This window comes from Littorina saxatilis, linkage group LG15 (genome assembly GCF_037325665.1).
Source record: "Littorina saxatilis isolate snail1 linkage group LG15, US_GU_Lsax_2.0, whole genome shotgun sequence".
Taxonomy (NCBI): Eukaryota; Metazoa; Mollusca; class Gastropoda; order Littorinimorpha; family Littorinidae; genus Littorina; species Littorina saxatilis.
In genome coordinates this window covers 42,398,219-42,424,417 of record NC_090259.1, presented here as the reverse complement: position 1 = coordinate 42,424,417, position 26,199 = coordinate 42,398,219, and the positions used below count along the sequence as shown (strand labels likewise).

General features: G+C 41.9%; 2 protein-coding genes and 1 long non-coding RNA gene across 6 annotated transcripts in view; 2 read left to right on the top strand and 1 right to left on the bottom strand.

Annotated features, from left to right (window-relative positions):
• The window catches only part of LOC138949370 (uncharacterized), a 4,364-nt gene extending 3,719 nt beyond the window's left edge, over window positions 1–645 (top strand). The window contains exon 2 of the mRNA XM_070321187.1: window positions 1–645. This exon is cut by the window's left edge and continues 2,017 nt beyond it. The gene's annotated coding sequence lies outside the window, so the exon portion shown is untranslated.
• Window positions 646–3,129: 2,484 nt separating this feature from the next.
• Window positions 3,130–24,940, bottom strand: LOC138949367 (muscarinic acetylcholine receptor M3-like). Of its 2 annotated transcripts, none has more exons than XM_070321178.1 (6): window positions 24,672–24,940; window positions 18,059–18,578; window positions 16,390–16,568; window positions 8,063–8,188; window positions 6,377–7,693; window positions 3,130–5,615 (listed from the first exon to the last, which is right to left on the bottom strand). In XM_070321178.1, exons 2-6 carry the CDS (start codon window positions 18,327–18,329, stop codon window positions 5,427–5,429), a joined length of 2,082 nt encoding a protein of 693 aa, XP_070177279.1. In that variant the 5' UTR covers window positions 18,330–18,578; window positions 24,672–24,940; the 3' UTR covers window positions 3,130–5,426. The 2 variants fall into 2 exon arrangements, with proteins under 2 accessions (XP_070177279.1, XP_070177277.1); XM_070321176.1 differs by having other exon boundaries at window positions 24,682–24,940.
• LOC138949368 (uncharacterized) lies at window positions 8,332–12,061 on the top strand. 3 transcript variants are annotated; one of them, XR_011450254.1, is made up of 4 exons: window positions 8,332–8,714; window positions 9,205–9,320; window positions 10,285–10,345; window positions 11,861–12,061. It is a non-coding gene; the product is annotated as an uncharacterized lncRNA (long non-coding RNA). The 3 variants fall into 3 exon arrangements; XR_011450255.1 differs by lacking the exon at window positions 8,332–8,714 and adding an exon at window positions 8,774–8,808; XR_011450253.1 differs by lacking the exon at window positions 8,332–8,714 and having other exon boundaries at window positions 8,944–9,320.
• Window positions 24,941–26,199: the final 1,259 nt, after the last annotated feature.

The following is a 26,199-nucleotide window of genomic DNA, read 5'->3' as shown; positions in this document are numbered from 1 at the left end:
GATATTTTTACTCCCTTGTCCCCTGTTAGTTCTTGGTGGTGGAAGGGGTGGAAGGAGGGTAGCGCGACATTCGTGTGCGCGAGATTCGCCCGCATCCCATTTTTGCGTACGAGATTTTTACTGGAAGTAAAAAAAATGGGGAGTAACAATTTCGTGGAGGGAGTAATTTTTTCGTGCCTTGGGGAGTTCTTTTCTCGTACGAAAAGTGTACTCGGAGTAAGAATTTCGTACAAAATATTTACTCCGGAGTAAATTTTTCGTGGAGTAAAAATGTCGTGTTACACCGGTAAAGTAGCAAGGCTGCTGATTGATTTTCGGTATGTGTTCAAATGGAAAATGCTCAAACCCAATGCAAAAGTCTTTGTAGATCTGTGTTTGTGTAAATTATCGTTTACACGGGGATGAAGGTATCTTAAATCATTATTGCAGAGAGAGGTATTTTTTGGAGGAGAAATTTTAAGTTCACCAAAAATGCATGGTTGTCAGAAACTGTATTTTAGATATATATCTACGTTTTTCAATCTCAGAGTGGCAGCAAACGGATTATAATCGAGCCTTAAATGGGTGAAACTTTTCCGCCTTAGGGCGGAAATCCGCCAAATGAAATTGGTCAAATAAAGAATTCCTTATTTTGAAAATCTTTAATTTAAAAAAAAATTTTAAAATTCGCCGGCGATCCGATCCGTATTTTCTCTAACACAGTGACCGGACATCGCTGAGTCTTTGTTTCACTGAACGCGCGAATTATCGGACTACAGCTTGGCATTTGTTATCATTGTTTACTGTGCAAATTTCTGTGTTTGAGATACCAGGAGAGGCCTACTACTTTTACCCTTAAAAAGCCTGATTTTTCGTTTTCTTCAGGGGGGCTTCGCTCCCCTGGGCCCCCTAGCAGGGCGTTGCCCCTGCACCCCACCAGGGCATGGGCGGCCCCTGGACCCCGGCCTCATTATGGGGGCGAGGATTATTTTCAATTCTGATCAGTTTCACCCATGCCGGGTGACAGAAGGCTAATTGGTTTTCAGCGATCACGAGCATCCGCTTTTACTGTCATAAATGTGGTGGTAATGCTTTTTTTTTGCAAATGGGAAGAAGAATTCCTGCTGCATGTATCAGGGGCTATGGCAAGTGTGGGTTTTCACACCTTGTTTTACAAATTGATTGTAGTGGTGATTTTTGTGCATGCACCTCAAGGGGATGTGGAGATTTTTTCCTTTCTTCACTTGATTTAGATATATTTACATTTATCAATTATCATATTCAGAAGATCTTTCCCCTTCTGTGTCTTTTTCTACAAAAGAAATGAAATGTAGCTCACCGTTTTTGAAAATGATTTTAGCATATAGTTCGAGCGAGCCTGTATAAATGTGTGTGTGTGTGGGGGGGGGGGGTGGAGGGGGGGTGGATGTGACATTATTTACCTGCAACAACTTTTAATATGCCCGTGTGACGTATTTTTGATCGTTATTTTTTTTGAGCATTTTTGACTTTACTTACTTTAAAAAAAAAATCTTTTCTTTCAATTTTTGTCTCTTCTTTTCTTCGTACATATGTGTACTTACTTTGTTTTGTATCTTATATTAAATTTATATTTGTTCCTGCATCAGCTTGAGGAATATTGACCGTCCGAAAATGGGCTCATTTAAATATGTATTCCAATCTTGAATAAAAATGTTACTTTATACTCATTGGACCAACAAAACATGTTTGTATCCTTTTAAAAAAAACCTGTTTATATCTTTGACACTTCATACTTTATTTCTGTTAACCAGATGCACTCCCCAACGATTTGAAATGCAATAAAATTTTATTCATTTGGAATAACGTGTTTGTGTGCGTCAGTGTGTGTGTGTGTGTGTGCGCGTATGCATGTGTGTGTGTGTGTGTGTGTGTGTGTGTGTGTGTGTGTGTGTGTTCTTGGCGATTGCACGAGATTCTGGGTGAGCAAACATTAGGGGAATGTGTTGGCGTACCGTTTAGCTGGGAAGTTGGTTTCTCCTAACTCAGAATTGGTCGACTGTCACTGACACAGACTGGTGTAATATATATGCGTCTGGATATTGCATTACCAATAACACGCACACACTTCTCACTCACTATCTCTCTCTCTCTTTCTCACACACAAACGCATGCACAAACATACACATCCTCACGCACGCGGTGCATGCGCATACATGATTGAATTTAGAATTTCATATGTACATTTATTCAATGGGGAAAATACAGGATACATGATCAAAACATGATAAATCAGACTACGTATTACAATACATCACAATTAAATGTATCAGCATTTATACTCTCCTTTGAAACTGTCGGAGGTACACTTTATTGAAGATGCATAGATATTACACATCCCGGAGGTAGTTCGCACGCATACGAACTGACACACAGACACATACACACACACTACAAAACAGCGCATGCGCTCACTTAGGCCTATTTTTTTTTAAGCACACACAAATTAATCAAACACATGACGAAACACACACAACGAAGTGTTATGTTCGACTGAATTCGTTTTCGATACAGGAAAAAAATCAGTCTCTGAATGCCTTTCGCAGATTTATTTGTTCTGTAGTAAGTGTATGAAACTGTTGGCTATTTACATTAGGCGTGTTATACGCAGGTCCATAGGTTGGCCTGTGAAGGTTTGGGTTATCATCGCTCCCATGGGGTCGCCTTCACGCGGCGGGAGTGTTTCCACAGAGCTACCCCACCCCTTTACTTCTCTTCTTTTGTCTTATTTCTGCCTTACCAGTCCTTTCACCTATATTTCCTTCCAAGAAAGCTCTCCCTACTATTCCCTGCAGTTTTCCAATTCTTTTCTTGTTGTCTTATTTCTACCTGACTGGATCCATCACCTTTATTTTACTTACCAAAAGTCTTCTTTTCCACATCCTTATTTCTCTGCCCCCCGCATGTCGTAAGAGGCGACTAACGGATTCTGTTTCTCCTTTTACCCTTGTTGAGTGGTTCTTGTATAGAATATAGTCAATGTTTGTAAAGATTTTAGTCAAGCAGTATGTAAGAAATGTTAAGTCCTTTGTACTGGAAACTTGCATTCTCCCAGTAAGGTCATATATTGTGCTACGTTGCAAGCCCCTGGAGCAATTTTTTTATTAGTGCTTTTGTGAACAAGAAACACTTAACAAGTGGCTCTATCCCATCTCCCCCCTTTCCCCTATCCCATCTCCCCCCTTTCCCTCGTCGCGATATAACCTTCGTGGTTGAAAACGACGTTAAACACCAAATAAAGAAAGAAAGAAAGATGGGTTATCATCCCAACAGGTTACTTCAAAGGCACACTCCTTCACATGAAAACAGTACGGCCCACAACCGAATCTCATATCTGGCCAGTCTCTTATATATGGGAGAAGACCATCCCTCCACTTGGTCACATACCAAAAATAAACATCCTGACTGCTTGCCGCTGTGAATTAGTATCGTTTGATGAACTAATTTCACAGAAGCACCCTGGCTGTTGACTTTGGGTGTGTGAGCAAGTGGCAGGATGGTCTTAACTCTTATCCCATGTAAAAGCCGGCCTGACCAGATCTGAGATTGTGGGCCGAACCATTTTCACGAGAAAGAGTGTGCCTTTAAATGTACCATCCTTCTGTTGTGAGCACAATGTATACAACCTTAGATCTGCCGCTCGGGATTGTACGCGGGGTAAGAGCAACCTTCTAGCAGGACATATCAGTGCCACAAATAAAGATAGAGCCCGGCTGCTTCTTGTGCTGAGCGGGATTTTACATTTACATTTTTTTTCATTAAATGGCACCTGTGCCAATCTGCTGATTTAATTCAGCAAAAAAAGTCCCACTCTACACAGAGCACACCCACGTCATTGATATTTTTTATGTATCCAAGTGGAAAGATGTCAATTTTCCATGTAATGAGAAAAAAACACCCAACTGGACAGATCTGTGGTGATGAACATGATCGTTTGCATGAGCCGACTTGGACGTTGCATTTAAACGTATAGACAATACCAAAATGCAGATGAAGATTTCCTTCTACATCACAAGACAAAGAACGGCATTTACAGAGTTTTACCTCAGTTCACAAACACACAATTTAGCAGAGAGCTAACTTCTTGGCGGCACACAAACAATGGCATAGATCTAAGACAGTCAATGGCCAGTTGCGGAAGTGGAGCTTTATGGAGAAGTCGGTCCTAGCCAACTTGTTATATTGTCAGCATGCGGCCACACAAGCAACACCATGTTGTAGCTCTCTCGTCTTATAGAAGAGAACAAATACATTCTACACAAAAAGAGGTCGTTTGTAGCAAAGGCCGCTAAGGGTCTTGTAATGGACGGTCCTAGAAATGTCTCAGAGCGCTTAACAGGGCGAAATGTTAGAATTCAGGTAGACAAGTAGCACCTTGAAGTAAAGACCCACAAGGTAAAAAAATAATAACATGTTTGTATCCGACGACATAGCCAAAAACATTAGGGTCGCAAACTTAAAAAAATAAAAAAAAATATTTACACAGATGCATATGCCTTATTGGCCGAAAATCGTGCGAGCTGTTATGTGACTTTAAAATCGTGATATGAAAGAGTGACTTTCCTTGTAAAGTCTGCAAAATCGACTTTTGTCAATTTTGTTTTGATCAATTTTCAAGGTTAAAAAAAAAGTTGTAGGTCCGGAAGAAACAATAAGGTCGTTTGGGGAATCGGTAACATTGATTCTTTTCCTTGGCTTATTATCAAGGGACAAACGGATGGCTACTTGCAGGAAAGGCAACTGTTCGTCTTGGAGCAGTCGCGGGTCCGAAATGCATTTTGAACTCAAAGCCATGACGTTCCCTACACAAGGCTTTGATAACGAACGGATAAGGGGCGTAACTCCTTAGTCATATTACAGTTGAAAATTCAAAGCGGGTCGGCTTCACTCAATTTCTTGGCATCAGAGGCTTGACATAAATTAGGAAAACAAATGGTTGGACCCATCATGGACCAACTAAAACGCTGTAGGGCAGAATTAATATTTTGATGGTACTTTTGAACGTTCTCAGCGTCACTGTAGGAAGTGGCGTTCTCAGCGTGCAGAAAGTGAGCGTCAAGTCCCTTTGTATCAACAACGAAAATCTTTGCATCTTTGAATGAATCGAAACGCACGACACTTACCACTGATTTAGGCAGCCATACGCCGTTTTCGGAGGAAGCATGCTGGGTATTTTCGTGTTTCTATAACCCACCGAACTCTGACATGGATTACAGGATCTTTTTCGTGCGCACTTGGTCTTGTGCTTGCGTGTACACACGGGGGTGTTCGGACACCGAGGAGAGTCTGCACACAAAGTTGACTCTGAGAAATAAATCTCTCGCCGAACGTGGGGACGAACTCACGCTGACAGCGGCCAACTGGATACAAATCCAGCGCGCTACCGACTGAGCTACATCCCCGCCCCTTCAGTAGACAAAGGGACGCTTGCAACAGCGGCAGTGGATGAGCTTGGAGCTCTCCGCCCTGAATGTCCTGGAGCAGTAGCTGTAGATGATGGGGTTGGCCATGCTGTTAATGAAATAGGACCTCAGCAGGATGTTGTGGGCCAGCTCGCTCCAGCCCCCTCTCCCGCTCAGCGAGTCCTGGTCCAGCGCCTGTAAGGCAACATAGAGAGTCATTATATTGTCAATGTATGATTTATGGGCACAGAATTAGTGTTAGGGGGCTAGGGAACTAAGGGACACCTGCATAGTAGAGTAGAGGTCCCTAGCCAAATTCAGGTCTCATCTAGCCATCGACAGCCAGCCGTCCTCATACACCCCCCCCCCCCCCCCCGCATTTTGTTCATTTCACTATTTTATTTTTCACTCTCTTTGTTCTTTTTTACAAAGCCAGATTTTCCCGTCTGCCCTGCCCCTAATGGCTATGCCGTGAGGGTGTAAAGCTTAAATGTGCCCCTAGCAGGGTAGCATATATACCCGTTACCCTCTGGTAGCTTGGTACTTTTTTTATTATTTTTTTATTTTTTTTATATACTATTTTCCTGCTTTGTAGCAAAAATACGAAGCTAGTCCTAACGGGGAACAAACTCCAGGACATTCATGATCAGCCCTAGACTTGAAGAACGCCTGCAGAAGCTTGTGTTGCAATGAGAGAGTCATTAACACAAGTGGTAAAGAGCTAGAGACTGTTACATTCAATAGAAAAAATAAGACACTCGCAGCTGCTTTAATGTCAAGTATAGAGTTAGTTGACGAAGTTTACATATTTTAGTTTTGTCACCACTTTGAAAATATTCGATTTGTTTTCATTTAGCTTTTTGTCCATGCAAAAAAAGATAAACGTACGGTTGCTGGCACCACAATAGAAAATAAATGTCCTATCTAAAAAAAAGAAGAAGGGAAAAGCTCCTTACCTTGAGTACCATGAGCACCAGGTAAGGGAGAAAACTCAGCAAGTAGACAAGAGTGATCAGAAACAGCATCAAGGTCGTCCGACGGGTTCCGGACTTTACCGAGTCCGACCGACTGAGGATCCGACGCATGTGGTCGGACTGCGCATGCTGAGTAGATCGGCGTCGGTAGCGGCCCCTGAAACCGGAAGAGTCCCCCGATTTGCGGTGGTCTCGTGACGTCTGTCTGGATGGCGGTGACGGTTTCTTTCGTCTGATGTCGTCGAAAGCTTTGCTGACGTCACCGGTGGGAGATGTTGGAGGGGTTTCTCTTGGGTTGTCCTTGCGACTGTCTCGTGAACTTTGCCTGGAAGTAGACGGTCTTGTTCTCATGACAACGTCGCATGCCTTAGTGAGGTCTTCAGGCTGGGGCGTAGGATGATTTTCTATGGGAGCCGTTTCGTTTCCAGAATCTTCGGATCTGTCTGCGCCGAACGACGTATCTCCGGATGGCGTAGGTGGCATCAGGGTATCGAAGGCATGGACCTCTCTCAGAAAATCCTCGGTCACGAAGGGGAGAGATTTGTCTACGGGGGATACTGGCCTACTACCTGTTTCCTCAGGCAAACAAGCGTTCCCTGGAGCAGCTTCTTCGGCGATGACTTCAGAACCCTCGTCAGTAGCATCTAACGAGGGCTTGTCGTACACCGCAGTTTTACGAACTCTCTTGCCTGGTCCGGCTGATTCTGAGTTGTTTTCAACGTCCTTTTCAACATTCTTGACGTCATTATTGTTGATGTTATCGTCATTACTCATGGCTTTATTGTTGTTGTTTTCTGCTTCTGTTTTCTTGTTGTTGTTGTTTTCCACTGCCTCACTGTCATTGCTATGAGCTGCGGCTTTGTTGTTATTACTCTGGTTGTTCTTCACATCACAAAGACTGCTACGCTCAGCTTCTCCCGCAGCCTTCTTGTTGCCCGGGAAGGCGAAGACCATGTCCTCGGTGGTAGGCGAGGAGCACTCGGATCCGTTGAAGAAAAACGACATCCTTCTGTTGGCCGCTCCAGCGTGGAATCCGGCACGCCTGAAGCGCGCGTGCGACCAGATCCTGCGACCGATCAGAACGTAGACGGCCACCAGAGCGACTGCTCCGACCATGAAGAGGAGGAACTGGAAGGCGCTGAAGCCGAGGGGGATGAGAGTGCCGATGAAGACGTCTGCGGTGGAGCAGTCGCTGCCGTTGATGAAGGGGTTGTCGGTGGGTATGGTCTGCTTGCCGTAGATGATGCATGCCGGGGCGGCGCAGATGGAGGCTGCTACCGTGCACACCGTGATCACCCCCTGCACACCGAGACAACACACAGAGGTTCAGTAACCCTTTCGAGTATACTTCCCTAAAATCTGATAGTAATTGGGCTTCGCGAAGTCTAGTTCACGAAGCTAGCTGCACGAAGCTTTGGCCCAGAATTTTCGATAAAAAGATTTCGGGCTCAGTTAAGGACAGTGCAGGGTCAACCCCCCCCCCCCCCCCCCCACCCACCCTCCACCCTAAATCAGTATGAGTTCATTCGACCAACTGATATAGAAGTTATTAACATTTTCGTTGGTTGCAGTTTCTTGAGGTCATCCTGAACAACGTGTAACTTAAAATTTGAAAAAATTGTAACGTGTCAATTGAAACAACTTGGTTCAGACACAGCTGGGCCTTGCCTGTGCTTGTTTGGGTGTGATCTGCTTGCGGAGGGGCGTGCAGATCCGTTTGTACCTCTCCACCGCCACCACCATCAGCGTCATGCCCGACGACACCGTGCAGAACATGCTCACCGTCCGCAACACCTGCAACAAGGTCAAGGTCCCTCGTAACAAGGTCAAGGTCGCTGGTATCAAAAATCCGTTGAATGCCAATAATGCTAAAGCGGGGCTCACACACAGGTGGAGCAAGCGGAGCAAGGGTGGAGTAGGCTGCACCAGGCGGAGAGATGACGCTACTTCCGTTGCAGGAGTGGAGAAAGTGGTGTGTGCGGTGCGGAGCAAGGAATAGGACACGTTTCTATTTTTTGGCTCCGGTGCAGCGGTGCAGCCAATCAGCGCACTCATCACTTTCTCCGGAAATAGTAGTGTGACACTAGGTGGCATCCCAAATAACGACGGCCGCCTTTTTCGAAAGAACTTTTTCATGGATTTTACACAAGAATACCGAAACGGAAAGATAGAATGTGGTTTCCGCTAGATTTCAAGTCACGCTTTTCACTTTTCCGAGGAAGCCAACAGCTGAGTGTGAAGAAACGCTGCTGTTCAACTTCGAAATCTCCAGTCGCAGACGACCTTCGCTTTTGCAGTACAGTCAATCGACTCAATGCAGGTGCAATGTTACTCATTTCGATCAGCTTGTTTTCGTATATATTTTTGCATTAAGATCATGTACAATGATTGGAATCAAAGGAGGAATGACTTCGGTTTGCAAATGCGTTGGTTTGGCCGAAATCAATACAGCAGTAATTAAGCTAGGTTCTTTCTCGTCAGTTGGTTTTTGCGACTGAAGTTTGTCTTCTGAATGTACCACTTGCTTGATTTTGATTGTTTGTTCAGCTCTTCGGCACAAAATTCATCATGCAAGATATCAATTTGTTGAATGATAACGGGATAAGTGAAGTTCAAACATGTATCTGCTTGCAAAAAACAATCGCAGGGACAGATCTATCTGCTTCATTGACTGACAGATTGTCATTGAATTTCCAACGTAAAATGACTCGTTTGCAGACTCTCTAATTAGATCCATCGAGTGTTTGTGTTCTTAGATCCATTGGCTATGCAGGCTTTTTGCGATCATAACATTGTTTGGGTTTGTGCAGGTGCAATCTGCAGATCAGAGGAGATTGACCGCAGGGTGACGCAGTGTCAGTGATCAATGCAACTTGTGTTCGACACTCAATATTGCCTTCTACCAAACTCAAGGGCAAAACAAAAGGTACGTGCTTGTTAATTCATATTATGTAATGTCTGTGAAGATTAACACCGTCTTTAGCTCTAGTCTGAATGATCATGCTTATTAATATCCAATTCAAGTTACATACGATACATACTCCGCCCCAGCACCACCCTCACCCCATAGCACTGCTATTCAGATACTACAGTCCAACAACTAACCCTCTAAAAGTCCCCCCCCCCCCCCCCCCACTCTCAGTGTAACATCTGTTGCTATCTGCACCTTTGTGTGGTAATGGGAAACTCGTGCTCAAATAGTTTCAGAACTGTTGATATTATAAGAGTTTTATTTACCAATGGTTCTCCCCTCCCTCCTTCATATTACACCGACACTCTCTATGCCCACCCTCCACCCCCTTCCCCCATCCCTTCCCTCTACAGGCACGTCTACTAAAGTCTCAGACGTGATAGGATTAAGAGGATGCCACAATGATCCGGGTAACTTTGCAAATAATCATACTGATATAACAGAAGAAAGTTATTCCACAGTCATTTCTACTTATACATAACAGTGTTACAAAACAGGAATTTGTGCTATTAAAGTTATAATCTACAAACAACAAAGACCCTCCAGCCCCCCCCCCCCCCCTCCTCACCTGCAACATATACATGTTCATGTCCAACTTTCCCAGTGGCTCTTAATCTTATGTCTATGACTGTTGATATTGAAGAGTAGAAAGTGTTTAGTTTTCAATGACTAAATTTCCCCTCACACACACACACACACAAACACACACGCACATGCACAGCTGTTGTCTCCTTCTCAATCTCTCTGTGTCTCTCTGTTTAATTAAAATATTTGGATCACTAACTCTTCACTGAGATTCAGTGTTATGTGTTATGTGGAGTAAGATTAGTGAATGTTGCTGCTGATTCTGTTGTTCTCACTGTTCTTCCTCCCTGCATAATCTTTTTTCTCCTTAAACAGTTTTTTTTTATTACTACAGTGCGTCTATGGAGTGTACATCAGAGATGTGATGGGACCAAAAACATTCCAAAATGAAACAGGTAACTTTTTAAACTGGTCTTCATTTTGTTTATTGAGAAGTTGGTTCACATGATACATTTCAGAGTCGTCCTTTTAAATTCGTTAAATATTGCTCCAGTCACTACATCTATAGATTATCAGATTAAGTTGTCTTCTTCTGCATTATGCATATGCAATATTCATCTTTAGTGCGCGCGTGTGTGTGTGTGTGTGTGTGTGTGTGTGTGTGTGTGTGTGTGTGTGTGTACCCCCGTTTCCACAGGTTTGGTTGCCTAAATCACCATAAGGCAACCATCCACACGTGGATGGCAACCTAAACTCTGGATGGCAACCTAATTGTGTGGATGGTCGCTTCATTTAACACCGTTAAATTGACTTTTTTGACGGAAAGAATGTCATAACAATGTTCAAAATGACATTCTTTCCGTCCTCTATAGGCGACGAAATAGGTCAAATTTTGTGCATTTTTTAGTGCAAAATTCTTCGATGCCGGAGCGAGTACTGCACCCAGTGCTGTTGTAGTGCAAGTGCACTAGAAAGGCACTACACCCAGTGCCGCCTCTTAGGTAACCATCCACACTTTAGGTGTGTGTGTGTTTATTGGTTGAAGACGACACAGGCCCCTTCCCTCATTTGTTTATCTGTGTGCGAGACTTCGTGAGTCAGTTGCATAGGCAGGATAGCTAACTGAGTTGCCTGCAAGACCGTTAACGGCATTTTGCACTGTATATTTGCTGTACATTAATTTCAGCTTAGGTATGACCAATACCAAAAGTTACAATGTTGTAGGTGAAATGGTCTGTCTTTTGGGCTCTTTCCAAAAAGGATCCGAATTCGGGGATAAACTCAACCGTTTCGGGTTTTATATGGAGCCGTACACTAATTAACCCGATTTAAGCATTAAAGAATTTAAGAGTGTTAGTTTTGGAGGGTATAAACTCTGTAATTTAAATGAAAATTTCAATAATAAATTTTCGTATAATTAATATACTTACCCAATTCTCATAGTTTATACCCTCCCATCCTTCCACGCTACTTAATTTCCTATGGCGTCTTTTTTTTAGCTTGGTTACCACCCTTTGGAGGGCAGGTAATTTGAGTAGTTTTTCGACATCTAGCATATATGAGATCTTAGTCAATGCATCCCTCAGACAACCAGTTACACCGTTAATGACACATGAAGCAATAAGGTAACTATCAGATAACACTTGTATACAGAAAATCCACTCGGACAAGATCAACAAAATCTTACGATCTTGTTAACTCATTGGAGACGTAATGTTTTAGTCCTTTTTTTTTGGTGGAAAATGTGCTGAAAAAAGAAGATTACAGCTAGATCAAAACTCAAAAGTGTTCCAAATTACCCCTCCATTTGACCTGTGAACTCGCCACTGTGTTGACCTTTGTCATGCATAAGATATAGTTAATAATCGCCAAATATTAACTAACTAGGTCAACAGGTCAAGAAATATTAAGCATTTTTATGGGTTGCATTTGTTTCATTTGTGTCACCCTTTATGTTTATACTTTTGCAGGCTGGTGTGGAGTTCTGATGTTGCCAGGGCGATGGAAGACACATACATAAGACATATAAACAAGCTTCCCTGTGAAGTGTTTTGATCACAAATCACCATTATTTTACACATTTATGCATATCTATTCTCAGCTCAGACTTGTGCTTTGAAATTGGATGTTTAAGTACTAGCTAAAACCCTGAATAAAGTCTTCGCAATACATGGAATGGGATCAAAAGTGTGTGTGTGTGTGTGTGTGTGTGTGTGTGTGTGTGTGTGTGTGTGTGTGTGAGTGTGTGTGTGTGTGTGTGTGTGTGTGTGTGTGTGTGTGTGTGTGTAAAAACAACATTCAAAAATGAGGGTGAGATAAAACATAAAAAAAGCTACAGCACAGATACTTTTTTGTCTAGCGTCAAGGACGGATCCAGGGGGGGTTCCTGTCACCCCCCCCCCCCCCCGGCCTGAACATGTATCTCCTCCAAGGGTGAAAATAAAATAAAAATCAATAAATCATGACAAATATTCGGAGAACGCGCCAGCTAGATTCCACATATTCTCATCTACATTTCAAAACGTCCAGACCTCCCTAGCGCCCTCAACTAATGAACCCCGAACACAATTGGGGGCCCCCCCCAACCTGATACGGTCCGGCCATGAGCGTTCTATATCGTCCTCTTTAGAAACTTGTTGCGCTGTTGACACACGTACGTTTCTATTTGCAAACATCCATAAAGTAATATTTTGTTAATAATGTTTAAAACATTTCTTCTGAGTAGAGTGAAGCTAAATCAAACCACACACAAAATGAAAAAAACTAAATCTAAATCAAAGCCATATTGCGCGTAACATAAAGCAACAGTCTAACCGTCTGCAAGAGAGATTGTTAGTAGTAGATCTAAAAAAAAAAAAAGAATGGATTCCATGGAAGCTAGTGTAACTATACACATTCAACATCTTTGAAGCTTCGGATATAACTCGATAAAACAAAAAAGAACCAAAACTTAAAACATGTCCCAACAGTTGTTAGTCCACCTCTCTCTTCACCCGACCCCCACACTCACATAGTTTGTGTCTGAAAAGCTCTAAAACGCACTGGCACACACGCACACACACTGACTTATACAGAGTCCATTTAGAAATATGTTCAGTAATTGCGATAAAAGACAAGACTTTTGTCTCCTTTGGTAAACATCACGGTGTTTTTTTCCCGCCACTTCTTATCCACGTGTAAAAATATTTCCCATCAGACTGCGCGAGTGGAGAAACTACGTCATATCATAGGGGAATCCCCTACCGGAGCAGGATCGGAGCAGCCTGCTCCGGAACCGGAGCTTGTGTGTGAGAGGGCAGGTGGAGAGCGGAGCAGGATCGGAGCAGCCTGCTCCGCTTGCTCCGCCTGTGTGTGAGCCCCGCTTAATAGACCTTTTTCACTTAAATTTTGGCGCATGCGCTGTGAAGTTTATTGTCAGATCTACCGGAACTAGGGGGCAAAAGGAAAAATCGACAACGAGGCTTGGTGCAAAGTCAAGTGCGGAGACGACGAGGCAAACTGTTGTGTTTGCAACTGCAAGTGCAACAGTGGAATGAAGAAAGAGAAATACGGTGGACAGAATAATGAATTTGTCATTGTATGGCTTTCCGATGGGTGCAAGTGCGAAGGCGCAACAGCGAAGGACGCGATGGGTGCAAGCAATCCGACGACAGGGGTTTGTCGTGCCATTGAAAAGTCTGCTCGAGTCACTTCGTGTCTGGCAATGGCACGGCTATCAGCGATGCCAACTACGTTGACTTCGTACCCACCCTTAATCTTGGATTTCCCCCTCCCCACTCTCTACCTCTCTCTCTCTCTCTCTCTCTCTCTCTCTCTCTCTCTCTCTCTCTCTCTCTCTCTCTCTCTCTCTCTCGCATGATACCGTATATACATACACGGATGTTTTTCTGTGTGTGAGTTTGTGTGTACGATACCGTGTGTACGTGTGCGTGTGTGTGTGTGTGTGCGGTGTGTGTGTGTGTGTGTGTGTGTGTGTGTGTAATGAAGAGAGAGAGAGAGAGAGAGAGAGAGAGAGAGAGAGAGAGAGAGAGAGAGAGAGAGAGAGAGAGCGGTAATTGAATTTGGCTTTTACCGAATGAAAACTATTGTCAAAAACAGTGCATTAAGAACTAAAACCAACCAACCATAAAATAAAAAGCACCCTCCATCCATTTTAACTGTCTCTCTCTTCTGCTTTCTCGCGCTTTTTCTGTCTGTCAATCCCCCCTCTCTCTCTCTCCCCCTCTCATTTCATAAAAGAATTTGGGAGAGAAGAAAAGGTTTCAATATCCTCGGTTATACCTTGTGTCAATATTTCCATTTACAAATATATGCCATAACACTGTCTTACAATTAGTCAAAAACAAAGCCCTTTTTTTCTAAAAAGATCAAAATCCGAAAGAAACCACTGAAAATCATGCAGAGACTTTCTTCCGAAAATTACAAATCTCTGGCAAATTGAAAGGAACAACAAAATATTCCTTCAGAAAGAGCGAGAGAGAGAGAAAGAAAGAGAGAGAGAGAGAGAGAGAGAGAGAGAGAGAGAGAGAGAGAGAGAGAGAGAGAGAGAGAGAGAGAGAACTCAGAACTCGGAATGGTTTATTATCAAGGCCACAGAAAGAGAGAGAGAGAGAGAGAGAGAGAGAGAGAGAGAGAGAGAAAGAGAGAGAGAGAGAGAGGCAGAGAGAGAGGCAGAGAGAGAGACAGAGTGAGTGAGCGAGCGAGTGAGCAAGAGAGACGATAGAGAGAGTCACACACACACACACACACACACACACACACACACACACACACACACATAGGCACACAAACACACACACACTGAAACAGACAGACACACGCACACACATACATACACAGACATACATATTCACACACAAACCACGAGTGAGAGTGAGAGACTGAAAACATGAGAAAGAGAGAGTCTTCAGTAAGTAGTGGTATTGACACGTAGCGATAATGACACGTCGCGCTAAAAGATGTAGTGCTGTCGACACGTAGTGATAATGAACGAATGATAGCGACTCATCGACAAATTATTTGTAGCACTAATCAACGTAGCGATAGCGGCACGTAGCACAAATGACACGTAGGAAAAATGACACTCAGCACAAATGACAAATGACACGTAGCCCTAGCGATACGCACCCTCGCTTATGCAGGGGAAGTTCGCCAAGTCTTTCGTCCATATACCACCAATAGCCGTTTCAAACCATGCCTTCGTGCATGTCCTTGACTTTTTGTTCATGATTTTGAACAAGATAATCCGTTTTCTTGCAGAATTTCTCAAAGTAATCCTCTGGCAAAGTAATCTTCGAGCATCGAAAGTGAAAGAGGTATTTCAGGCCAGGCACCCATTGCCCCCTAGTTCCGGTTATCAGAGAGAGGCTGCCGTGCCCTAAAATCTGATTGGTCGAAACGCTGGGGGCAAAGGTTATACGAAAAAGGTCTATTTGGCTTGTGTAACAAAGACAATGAGTCATCACTTCTCCGGCCGCGGGCTTTGGGACAACTTATGACGTACAAGTCTTGGTGAACAACATGCAGTGCGTTCAGCTTCCTTTGATGAGTTCCACATATTGACTAAATGTATCGATTCGCTTTACGCGACTTGTTTAATTTAAATATTTTAATAATAATAATAAGGGTATTTATAGGGCGCAAATCTTAAAATAATTCTAAGCGCCCATAATAATAAGGGTATTTATAGGGCGCAAATCCTAAAATAATTCTAAGCGCCTTACAATCTTAAATATAATAATCTTAATAACAGCAACAATACACAACATAAGCGCCTTAAATCAATCTTAAATATAATAATCTTAATAACAGCAACAATTTTTGCTGTTGTTGATGATGAATGTTTCACATCACATCGTACGCCTGCACATGTTGACGTCAGAACTGAAAACGGTGTCACGCTTCTAGACTGTCCATGAGTCGACCACAACAATACACTCCTACATAGTTAAGTTACATCGGCAAGACTCCGCGGCGGAGAACGGTGTCAGGAAAGAAGGGTTGAGCGGGTCAAGTGGGTACGGAAGCGTGCCGAGAAACAAACCGGAATCGGAATTCCAGTTTAAGACAAATGCTGCCCTGTCACATGAACCTGACTTGGACACATTTAGAGCTAGCTGAGGGTCTGTGTGCCAGGGTCTGTGTGTGTGAATTGATTTTTTATTTTATGCAATTTATATCGCGCGATATAAGCCTCATATTGATTGATTGATTGATCGTTAAGACCAATATATAGGGACTGAAGATAGGAAGCACTCTTTATTATTAAAAATGCAGAAATACTTTGTTTAAACGTAATTTTTTTACAAATAGGCTTAAGTCTTTTAGTGCAGAAATTGAGTGATATTTTCAGATCTTCAGTTTCTGCATTTGTTAGTTTTAGTAATCTGCAAATAACCAAAATATCTACTTCAACACGCACAACTGACTAATAATTAATCCACAAAAAATCTACATAATTTCCGGCAGCTTGAACAATCGAACGCTTTGCAAAAAGTACCTTGCACATAGATGAAGAACCGAAGGTGTAGTTATTGCGCATGTCAAAAATTTCCCCCGGTATGGCCACCAGGCAGCTAAGTAGGTCAAAGATGGCCAACGCCTGCACGAACCATCGGATCGTTCCCTTGCACAACTTCCGGTTGTAGACGTACAGCACCATGGAGTTTCCGGTCACACCTACAGTGAGGGAACACGATAAACAAACGGAAAACATCATTTTCTGTGTTCCACTCAGCAGTTTTAACATTCTGAGTTGAGAGAGAGAGAGAGGGAGAGAGAGAGAGAGAGAGAGAGAGAGAGAGAGAGAGAGAGAGAAATAGATAGATAGATAGAGAGAGAGAGAGAGAGAGAGAGAGAGAGAGAGAGACAGACAGAGAGACAGAGAGCGAGAGTGTGTGTGTATGTGTGTTTGTGCGCGCGTGTGTGTTTATGTAATGTAAATAGATTTATTTTAGTGAGGCGATTCTTAATTCTTAGTCAATTTGATGTATTTTCTGATTTAAGCCGTCTGACGCTGTGCAACAGTTTTCCTTACTTTGGTTATGGACAATTACATCTTGTGTCTTGAATCTAGAACGGTGTATGCTATGTTGACATTGAACTCTGAACCTTCTTGTAGATGAACCTTCTTGTAGATAGATACCTTCCTTCCTGTTCCGTGTCAAATATTTGGTAAACTACCACATATCTGTTCAAGATTTGACATGGGCAGAGACGGCCCTTCCATACATATTTATCAAAAATTCGACTGTCTGTCTATTTTCTTTGCGGAGCGAGTTTTTTGTTGTTGAATTATTTCGGCACATTGACAAAATTAATTCAGAAAAAAACATTCTCTCTTTGTACAGAAAGCAACCAGGATGTACATGGGGCGGGGACGTAGCTCAGTTGGTAGCACGCTGGCTTTGTAGCCAGTTGGTCGCTATCAGCGTGAGTTCGAACCCCACGTTCGGCGAGAGATTTATTTCTCCGAGTCAACTTTGTGCAGACTCTCTTCAGGTGTCCGAACACCCCCGTGTGCACACATGCGCACGAAAAAGATCCCAAGTTCACAGCGAAAGTCTCAGGGCTTGGAAAACACGACGACACGCATGCATCATCTCTCGTCTCTGATTATCATGATCGTATTTCGATACTTTGACGAGACAAACCCAATGCTGGTGTGTCGAAGAAGACAGCCACAGCGGGCTTGTTCGAGTCAAAGTATCACACCATATCTTCAGCATATTACCAATACCTGTCCCAATATAGGCCAACTGGTCTAAAAGGACGTTAAACCCTAATAGTCAGTCAGTCAGGTTGTAGATTCGTTGATATCTATCACAATGGAAAGATGCTTGCTCTGATCTCATACATATTGGACAATGTTACTGTATTGTCAAAATAACTTTAGTGACTTCTTCTTTACCCAGGAGAAATAAACCAACACAATCATCAATACCTACAGCAATACAAACTGCTACTCCCTCCCACTACTTGCTACTTGTATCATGAACGCAAACTTTCAAGCGGCTTCGGTATTATCGAAATATAAAAAACAAACACAAGATATCTGATAAAGCAGCAAAACATGTACTTCCATAGAACAGAACAAAGTTTTCTCTTGGTTGGTTGGAGGAGCTGTTCAATTGAAATATGTTAGCAGGGGGAATAATGAATGCACTTACCCACAATGGACAGAATGCCCAGTAAGATAATGGCGGGTAGAACCAGCAGCGTAAACTCGTCATTCTTCTGCTGCAGAAACTGATCAACATCCACAACACTCGTCCAGCTAGTCGCTGACACATTGGAACTTGTGACGTTTTCTGTCGCCATTGTGTGTAATGACGTCATTGCGGTGCTGAAAGCTGTTTGCAGGTCCCAAGTATCGCTGACGTCAGGTGAAATACGTAGCGATGACGTTGTGCTCAAAGTTGCTTCTGTTGTCATGTTCATGTTGCTAGGCAGAATTGTAGATTGTTTTCAAAATGTTTTGGCTGTGCTCGAAACCGCCATAGCTGGGAACGCAGAAGAAGAAGAAGAAGAAGAAGAAACCGCCATTGGTTCTTGCTGAGAGAATGTTGACGCAGATACTTTATGTTCCTGCTCCAAATCAGCGTGACACTACTTTCATGTTCATAGCACTTTTTATCTATCCAACGTAGTACATGTTTTAGAGGCCTTGGGAAAATGGCATTTGGAGGGCTGAAAAGAAGATAAAGAATTTATATAGTAGGCTTACACTGTTAAAGGTGCTATGTTCAAGGGCTTCTCGATGCAGAGTATTTCTCGTGCAAGCGATAATTAACGTTCATCTTTTACTCGGGATAAGAGCATTCTGCAACGTCAACACATGCCAAAAACTAACAACCTGGCAGCCTTCTGTGCAGAGTCGGAATGTTTTGTTAAATTCATTTTGTAGTGACACCTATGTCAATCTGATTAATTAATTCAGTAGAAATCCCAACCTTGCACATAATACCGTCACACCATTGAGTTTTGGTATGTATCCAAGTGAAAAGATGCGTTTATTCCATGTCTGGAGAGACCTGTGGCGGTGAACATGTACCTTTAAGACACCACTTACTGTATTTGTAAGCCTGAAACATGTTCTTGTACATATATTTCCATACATGAGAATGGAAAAATGCCAGAAAGGAGATCAGATTTTCCAAATGCGAAATTAAAATCCAATTTTAAAAAAAAATTAATAAAGTAGCATAAAAATACGAGAAGACACTTTTTTTCCACAGTTCCGAATAAAAAAAAAGACACTCATTTAAACATTATGAGTCTTGTTTACAGCTTAAAAATCAGTGAAATCTGCTTGGCTCAATATCAAACAAAAGTTTTAGTTTTTTTTCTGTTTTTGCTTCTGTTTTTACATTATTTTAGTCAAGTTTTGACTAGATGTTTTAACATAGACTGGGAATCGAGACGAGAGTCGTGGTGTATGTGCGTGTGTGTGCGTGTGTGTGTGTGTGTGTGTGTGTGTGTGTGCGTATGTGTGCGTGTTTGTGTGTATGTGTGTGTGTGTGTGTGTGTGTGTGTGTGTGTGTGTGTGTGTGTAGAGCGATTCAGAGGAAACTACTTGACCGATTATCATAAAACTTGACATGAGAGTTCCTGGGTATATTATCCCCCATGTTTTTCATTTTTTCGATAAATATCTTAAAGACGTCATATCCGGCTTTTAGTGATAGTTGAGGCGGAACTGTCACGCCCTCATTTGTCAACCAAATTGATCTTTGACTCTGTCCGGACTATGGTTTTGCATTTCAGCCCGGAAGCTTAAAAAATAGTTAATTAGTTTGCTCATTAAAGTCGTGATTAAAAACGATTTTTCACGTACAGATTACGTCATATCCGGCTATTAGTAATAGTTGAGGCGGAACTGTCACGCACTCATTTGTCAACCAAATTGATATTTGACTCAGTCCGGACTTTGGGAATGCATTTCAGATCGGAAGCTTAACAATTAGTGAATTAGTTTGCTCATTAAAGTTGTCATTAAAAACGAATGTTCACTACAGCATTGCTCATCTTCTCCTGAATTCAAAAATATATAGATATGTTATGTTTACTTTAAAAACGCGCTCAGAATTAAAGAAAATAGGTTGAGTATATTATTGTTCGCAGGGTCCCCACTGGTTTTTAGAAACAAAATTCCATGACTTTTCCATGACTTTTCATGAGCCTCAATAACATTTTCCATGACTAGTTCCACAGGTCGCCATTTCCGAACACGCACACTTTTTATGTCTTGTCAGTCACTGCCAGTTTTGACACTGGCTTGCTTTGCACTGAATGGCTGGACGACGAAAATCGCCGCTGGCGTGCTAAAGGTAAAAAAATTTTTCTTTCTTATTTTTGTTAAATTCCATGACTTTCCATGGCTTGAATTGAAATTCCACGACTTTCCAGGCCTGGAAAATTAAAAATCAAATTCCATGACTTTCCAGGTTTTCCATGACCTGTACGAACCCTGTGTTCGCATGCTACGCGGTGACGAGCGTGAGCCGTCTCGGTCTTCGGGTATGGTTAGCCGAGACTATCTGAATGTAGTTTCGCCGCCGACTGGTTTTTGGAGTTGATTTTTTAGTTTGATGCCTACAGATGGACTAAATGTTGTTATATCGCTTCACGCGACTTGCATTTGATTGTTTGTTGCATTTGATCACAATCACGTACTCGTCCCCCGTAGTCCACCGCCCACGCCACTTGCAGAGAGTGTTAAGTGCTTCTTGAAAACTCTTTCGGCTGCACACGCCAACTCCATTGAAGCTGCATGGTGGCATGTTCTCCCGCCTGCATGCCAATTATCCCCCAAACTTGCTACTGTTGATTCATAACTTAAGGAGGTCAGCGTGACATGTGATCTTAATCAGATCTTGACCCCCCCCCCCTCTTCTGAGAGCCTTCTCGTGTTCCATGGGTGTGTGTTGTGAATGGAGCTTGAAGTGAACTACTTCTGTGCGTTGTTTTCTCTATAGCGTTAACAAGGAATCAAAACACAAAAAAGTTAAGGTACTGGAACGTTTGAATTTTTAACGGAACACGACATGAACAAGTAAAATACAATTTATTGAAAATTAAAACGTTCAAGTACTTTAGGCCAAAAAAAAATAGTCTGTTTACGGTAACCCGACCGACCCTATTTTTTTCGCGCGACCCTAGACTTTTATTTGGCATTTGGGAAAAAAAATTGTTTTATTTTTGCAAAATAACGTAAAAATGGGTTTTTTGGAGAAAAAAAATTTAAAAAAAAATTAAAATCCCGACCTACCGACCCTATTTTTTTGGCCTATGTTACCGTAAACAGACCTTTTTTTACATTTAGTCAAGTTTTGACTAAATGTTTTAACGTAGAGGGGGGAATCGAGACGAGGGTCGTGGTGTATGTGCGTGTGTGTGTGTGTGTGTGTGTGTGTGTGTGTGTGTGTGTGTGTGTGTGTGTGTGTGTGTGTGTGTGTAGAGCGATTCAGACTAAACTACTGGACCGATCTTTATGAAATTTGACATGAGAGTTCCTGGGTATAAAATCCCCATACGTTTTTTTCATTTTTTTGATAAATGTCTTTGATGACGTCATATCCGGCTTTTTGTGAAAGTTGAGGCGGCACTGTCACGCCCTCATTTTTCAACCAAATTGGTTGAAATTTTGGTCAAGTAATCTTCGACGAAGCCCGGACTTCGGTATTGCATTTCAGCTTGGTGGCTTAAAAATTAATTAATGACTTTGGTCATTAAATATCTGAAAATTGTAAAAAAAATATTTTTTTTATAAAACGATCCAAATTTACGTTCATCTTATTCTCCATCATTTGCTGATTCCAAAAACATATAAATATGTTATATTTGGATTACAAACAAGCTCTGAAAATTAAATATATAAAAATTATTATCAAAATTAAATTTTCGAAATCAATTTAAAAACACTTTCATCTTATTCCTTGTTGGTTCCTGATTCCAAAAACATATAGATATGATATGTTTGGATTAAAAACACGCTCAGAAAGTTAAAACGAAGAGAGGTACAGAAGAGCGTGCTATCCTTCTCAGCGCAACTACTCCCCCGCTCTTCTTGTCAATTTCACTGCCTTTGCCGTGAGCGGTGGACTGACGATGCTACGAGTATACGGTCTTGCTGCGTTGCATTGCGTTCAGTTTCATTCTGTGAGTTCGACAGCTACTTGACTAAATGTTGTATTTTCGCCTTACGCGACTTGTTTTTTTTTGCCTTACCACTCTTGGTTTTCTTTTTTTTTTTTCCTTTTTTTTCAAACTTTATCAGTTTATCTGTTTTGGATTGTGTGTCTATAGAAAGTTGTTCGTACGCTTGAAGAGCGAAGGAAAGGTCGATTGAAGCGTTGTTGACTGAGTGATCGGGATTGATGAATTGATGATTGATATTATTGACTGACTAAGAAGCTCATTAATTGATGGGACGCCCGGGAAAACGGAAGTTCATTACATCCAAAGTACTTTTATTAGTAACCCGAATTTACTTCCCGTAAATATTTCTTCTTCCGCAAATTACACAAACATGGGCACACCCACAATTACGCGAATAATGAGCCCCTAACACGTGCCCGGATGTGTGAACTCTAGATTATAATAATTCACATAACTGGCGTGAAGTATTCATCCACAAGGGCCCACTTTTGGCTGACATTGACACGCATCAAGAACAGAGTGACAGATGGAGGATCATATTTGAAATTCCCTGCTTTTTGACAAAAACAAAAACAAAAACAAAAACACTCATGCAGTGTAGTGATTTTACTCGTTGAAGTGTTTATATATATATATATATATATCAGTTTCGAAGTATCTGCATTTCCGTGACTAACTAATTTTAAAGTATGACTGCCTAGATGGCGGGAAAAACACCGGTCAAAAACGTTGTAACTCACTGGTGCAAAACGCGAGTGTAATTGAGTTGCAGCCCACGAACGCAGAAGGAGTGTCTTTTTTCTGCTTTTTGGAGTTTCGTCTTTCCAAGAGTGCACAGTTTCAGTTTTCACTCTATGCTAAGCATACTTATATATGTCTTATTTGTTTTTTTCTGCATGATTTCCGGGCTCAAAGAGTGCATTTTTTCCAGTTATTCTGTTATTCACATCTCCTGAGCATAACTATTATTATTATCTAAAGACAAAGCACTCACCTAAAATTAAACTTTTCAGATAGTTTGGGTGAAGAATATCTGACTTGGCAATTTGATTTCGAGAAAGTCTGAGTGATTCGATCATTACTCGACGTTCCCCATTTTCAAAAATGACAACAGTTTTTATACATGGTGTTTGACTATTCTCAAGAGCTGTGTACCATTGTGTGGCATACATTTTCAGTCCTTTAAATGATTATAACGTATATGGCAACTAAAATGCATTATCTGTACTTCTTTCAATTATACTCCAATTTGATAATGATACAGATATGTCCCCCAAAAAACATGATATATAAAAGATCTTTATTTGTTTAACTGTTCCGTGTCACAACCTATGGTTTCCATGTTACGAAATTGACGTACTTTAAAACCCTTGTAATGCAGCGCTGAAAGTCCAACAAATGGTGTACTCGCCTTTGGCTAGTGATTCTGAAAATGTACTAGCCAGAGAGCAAACTTTACTAGCCAAACCAACCATTTGTTGCAGCAACTTTACTCGCATTTGGCGAGTAGATGAACATTTCTACTCGCCAGTTACATGTTTCTACTCGCCATGGCGAGTAAAATACTCGCCACTTTCAGGCCTGTGTAATTTACTGAACGTACACACACAAAATGTGCAAGTATTTCTAAGTCTTTATCTGCAGGCCAATGATATATACGGAACCACTTTTTATTAATGAAATCAATTTGTATGGTTAAAATGTCTCAGTTAAGTAAACAAAAAACCAGTCAACTTTGTAACATGGTTTCCGCTGGTAGACAGCTCTGGATAATAACCCTTTTAGTTTTACATTTTTACATTAGCCTCTTATATAAGAAATTGTACACGATCAACTCGTACGATTTACAGCATTATTTGAAGTGATGACAAAGTGTTATTTTTGAGCCACTTAATCTTCTAGCAATATAATTTGCTCGTACGAAAAAGAAAGGCCATGCATATTTAGTATGGGGTGAATTAATTTAAATAAGCAGCATTTAGGCGCATTTACATCTGCCCGCCAATAGGTGTCGAGTACAAGAGCTGGAAAAAGTCTTTTTTTTTTAAACGCCAAGAAAATGTATGATATAATTCTGGAATGAAAAAACAAACTGTCCAAATGTTGCTTTCTGAGAGTACCTACCACGGAATATTGGACAGAACGCCATAAACGTATTGTAGCATTTAGGGCCATCAAATGCCACCCCCCCCCCCCCCCACACACACACACACACACACCACGTCCCAAATTAGGGAAGGAAGTTATCTTCAAGTTGTTCGTGTTTTGTCGTTACGCTCTATTTTATTTTCATTTCATTTTATCACTGAAAAATGTTGTACGTCATTTGTGGTAAAAACTTTTTGTGTGTGCAGCATGCAATTAATAATTTATTGTGGTATATCCAACACATAATGCAGTCAATAAATCATTGCGGTATATCAGATGTTATGCAGTCAAAAGGGTAATGACGCGACATGCATTAAATAAATGATCGAAGCGGCTCTGAATGTGGGTACTTTTTGTGCTATCCAGTATGAATGACTGGGTTAAAACATGCGACATACTTGTAGTGTATGGCCTTCAGCCGAGAAACAAGTTGTGGCCTACAGTTAATTTATCAAAACATGTGAATGCACTTACTATGACTTACTTCGTTTCGCCGTACTGCCTGAATGAATTCACCACTGCAGAATCCTTCCTCACGTAAGAACTAAGTAGTTACCATGACAGCGTAGTGTTCTTCTTCTTAGTCTTGTCGTTCGCTGTTAGATCGTCAGTCCGGACTACAGGGCGAAAAGCTTAGTGTTCACAAGTGTTGCGGTCACAAACTCCACTTCTCACTTTCTGCAGATCAGGAAAAAGTCGCGCTGGTGAAGCATCTTGCCGCGTTCTCAGCAACGAACACAAGAGATTTTGAAGTGTCCGCGCGCGCGTTTCGTCCATTTAAGTGGATACCCACGTGGTCTACCACGTGACCGCATGGCTGGTAACTGGCCCGGAACGAATGCGTCATGCTGCACCCAAGGCAGACTCAGTGAGAGTCAACAGAATTAATTTATGCAGATTTTGATTGAGTCAGCTGTGGCTAATATATAAGTCATCTTCAATTAATAAAGCAGGATTTGGAATGATAGAGCTTCAAGTGCACTCGTTCGTATTTTGTCCGTGACTGAAGCGTTTCGTCCCTCAATGACCCGCTCAGTTACAATCAAGTGCTTTTCTTCTGCATCAGTACGCCTCCACACATGGTTGCAAAATTTGATCTCACTTAGTATTCTTGGATGCAGAGAAGAACGTTAAAAGTATCTACCTTCCCGCGTTAACGATCCGTGTAATTACAGGCACACTCCTTCTCGCGAAGGACTGGGTGGCCGAGTGGTAACGCACTTGCGCTCCGAATCGAGAGGTTGCGTGTTCGACCCTGGATCGGGCCGCTATTTTCTCCCCCCTTTCCTAACCTAGATGGTGGGTTCAAGTGCTAGTCTTTCGGATGAGACGAAAAACCGAGGTCCCTAACTGTCCATCAAATACCCGTGTGACTTGGAATAAAGGCCGCGAAAGGTGAACATTCGCCTAACAGGCTTGAGGTTTGCTGGTCGATGTGAATGCGTGATATATTGTGTAAAAAATTCCATCTCACACGGCATAAAGCGCTTTGAACTTCGGATAAGGCGCTATATAAATAAAGAGAATAATAATTAATTAAACACAGTTGGGCTCACCATGTCAGACTATGATTTGGCCAGGCTTTTTACATGGGACAAGACTATCCCTCCTCTTAAAAAATACCAAAAATAAACACTCTGACTGGATCTGTCTGCCTGTGGTGAAGCTGTGGTGTGAATATTTTTGATGAAATAATTTCCAGTGGCCTTTGCGAAATCAATTCATAAACAAGTCGCGTAAGGCGAAATAACAACATTTAGTCAAGCCGCTGTCGAACTTACAGAATGAAACTGAACGCACTGCATTTTTTCACGAAGACCACATACTCGTAGTTTCGTCAGTCCACCGCTCGTGGCAAAGGCAGTGAAATCGACAAGCCTTGCAGAATAGTGCGGTAGTGGTCGCGCTGAGCAGGATAACACGCTTTTCTGTATGTCTATTCTTTTTAGCTTACTGAGTTTGTTTTTAATCCAAACATATCATATCTATATGTTTTTGGAAT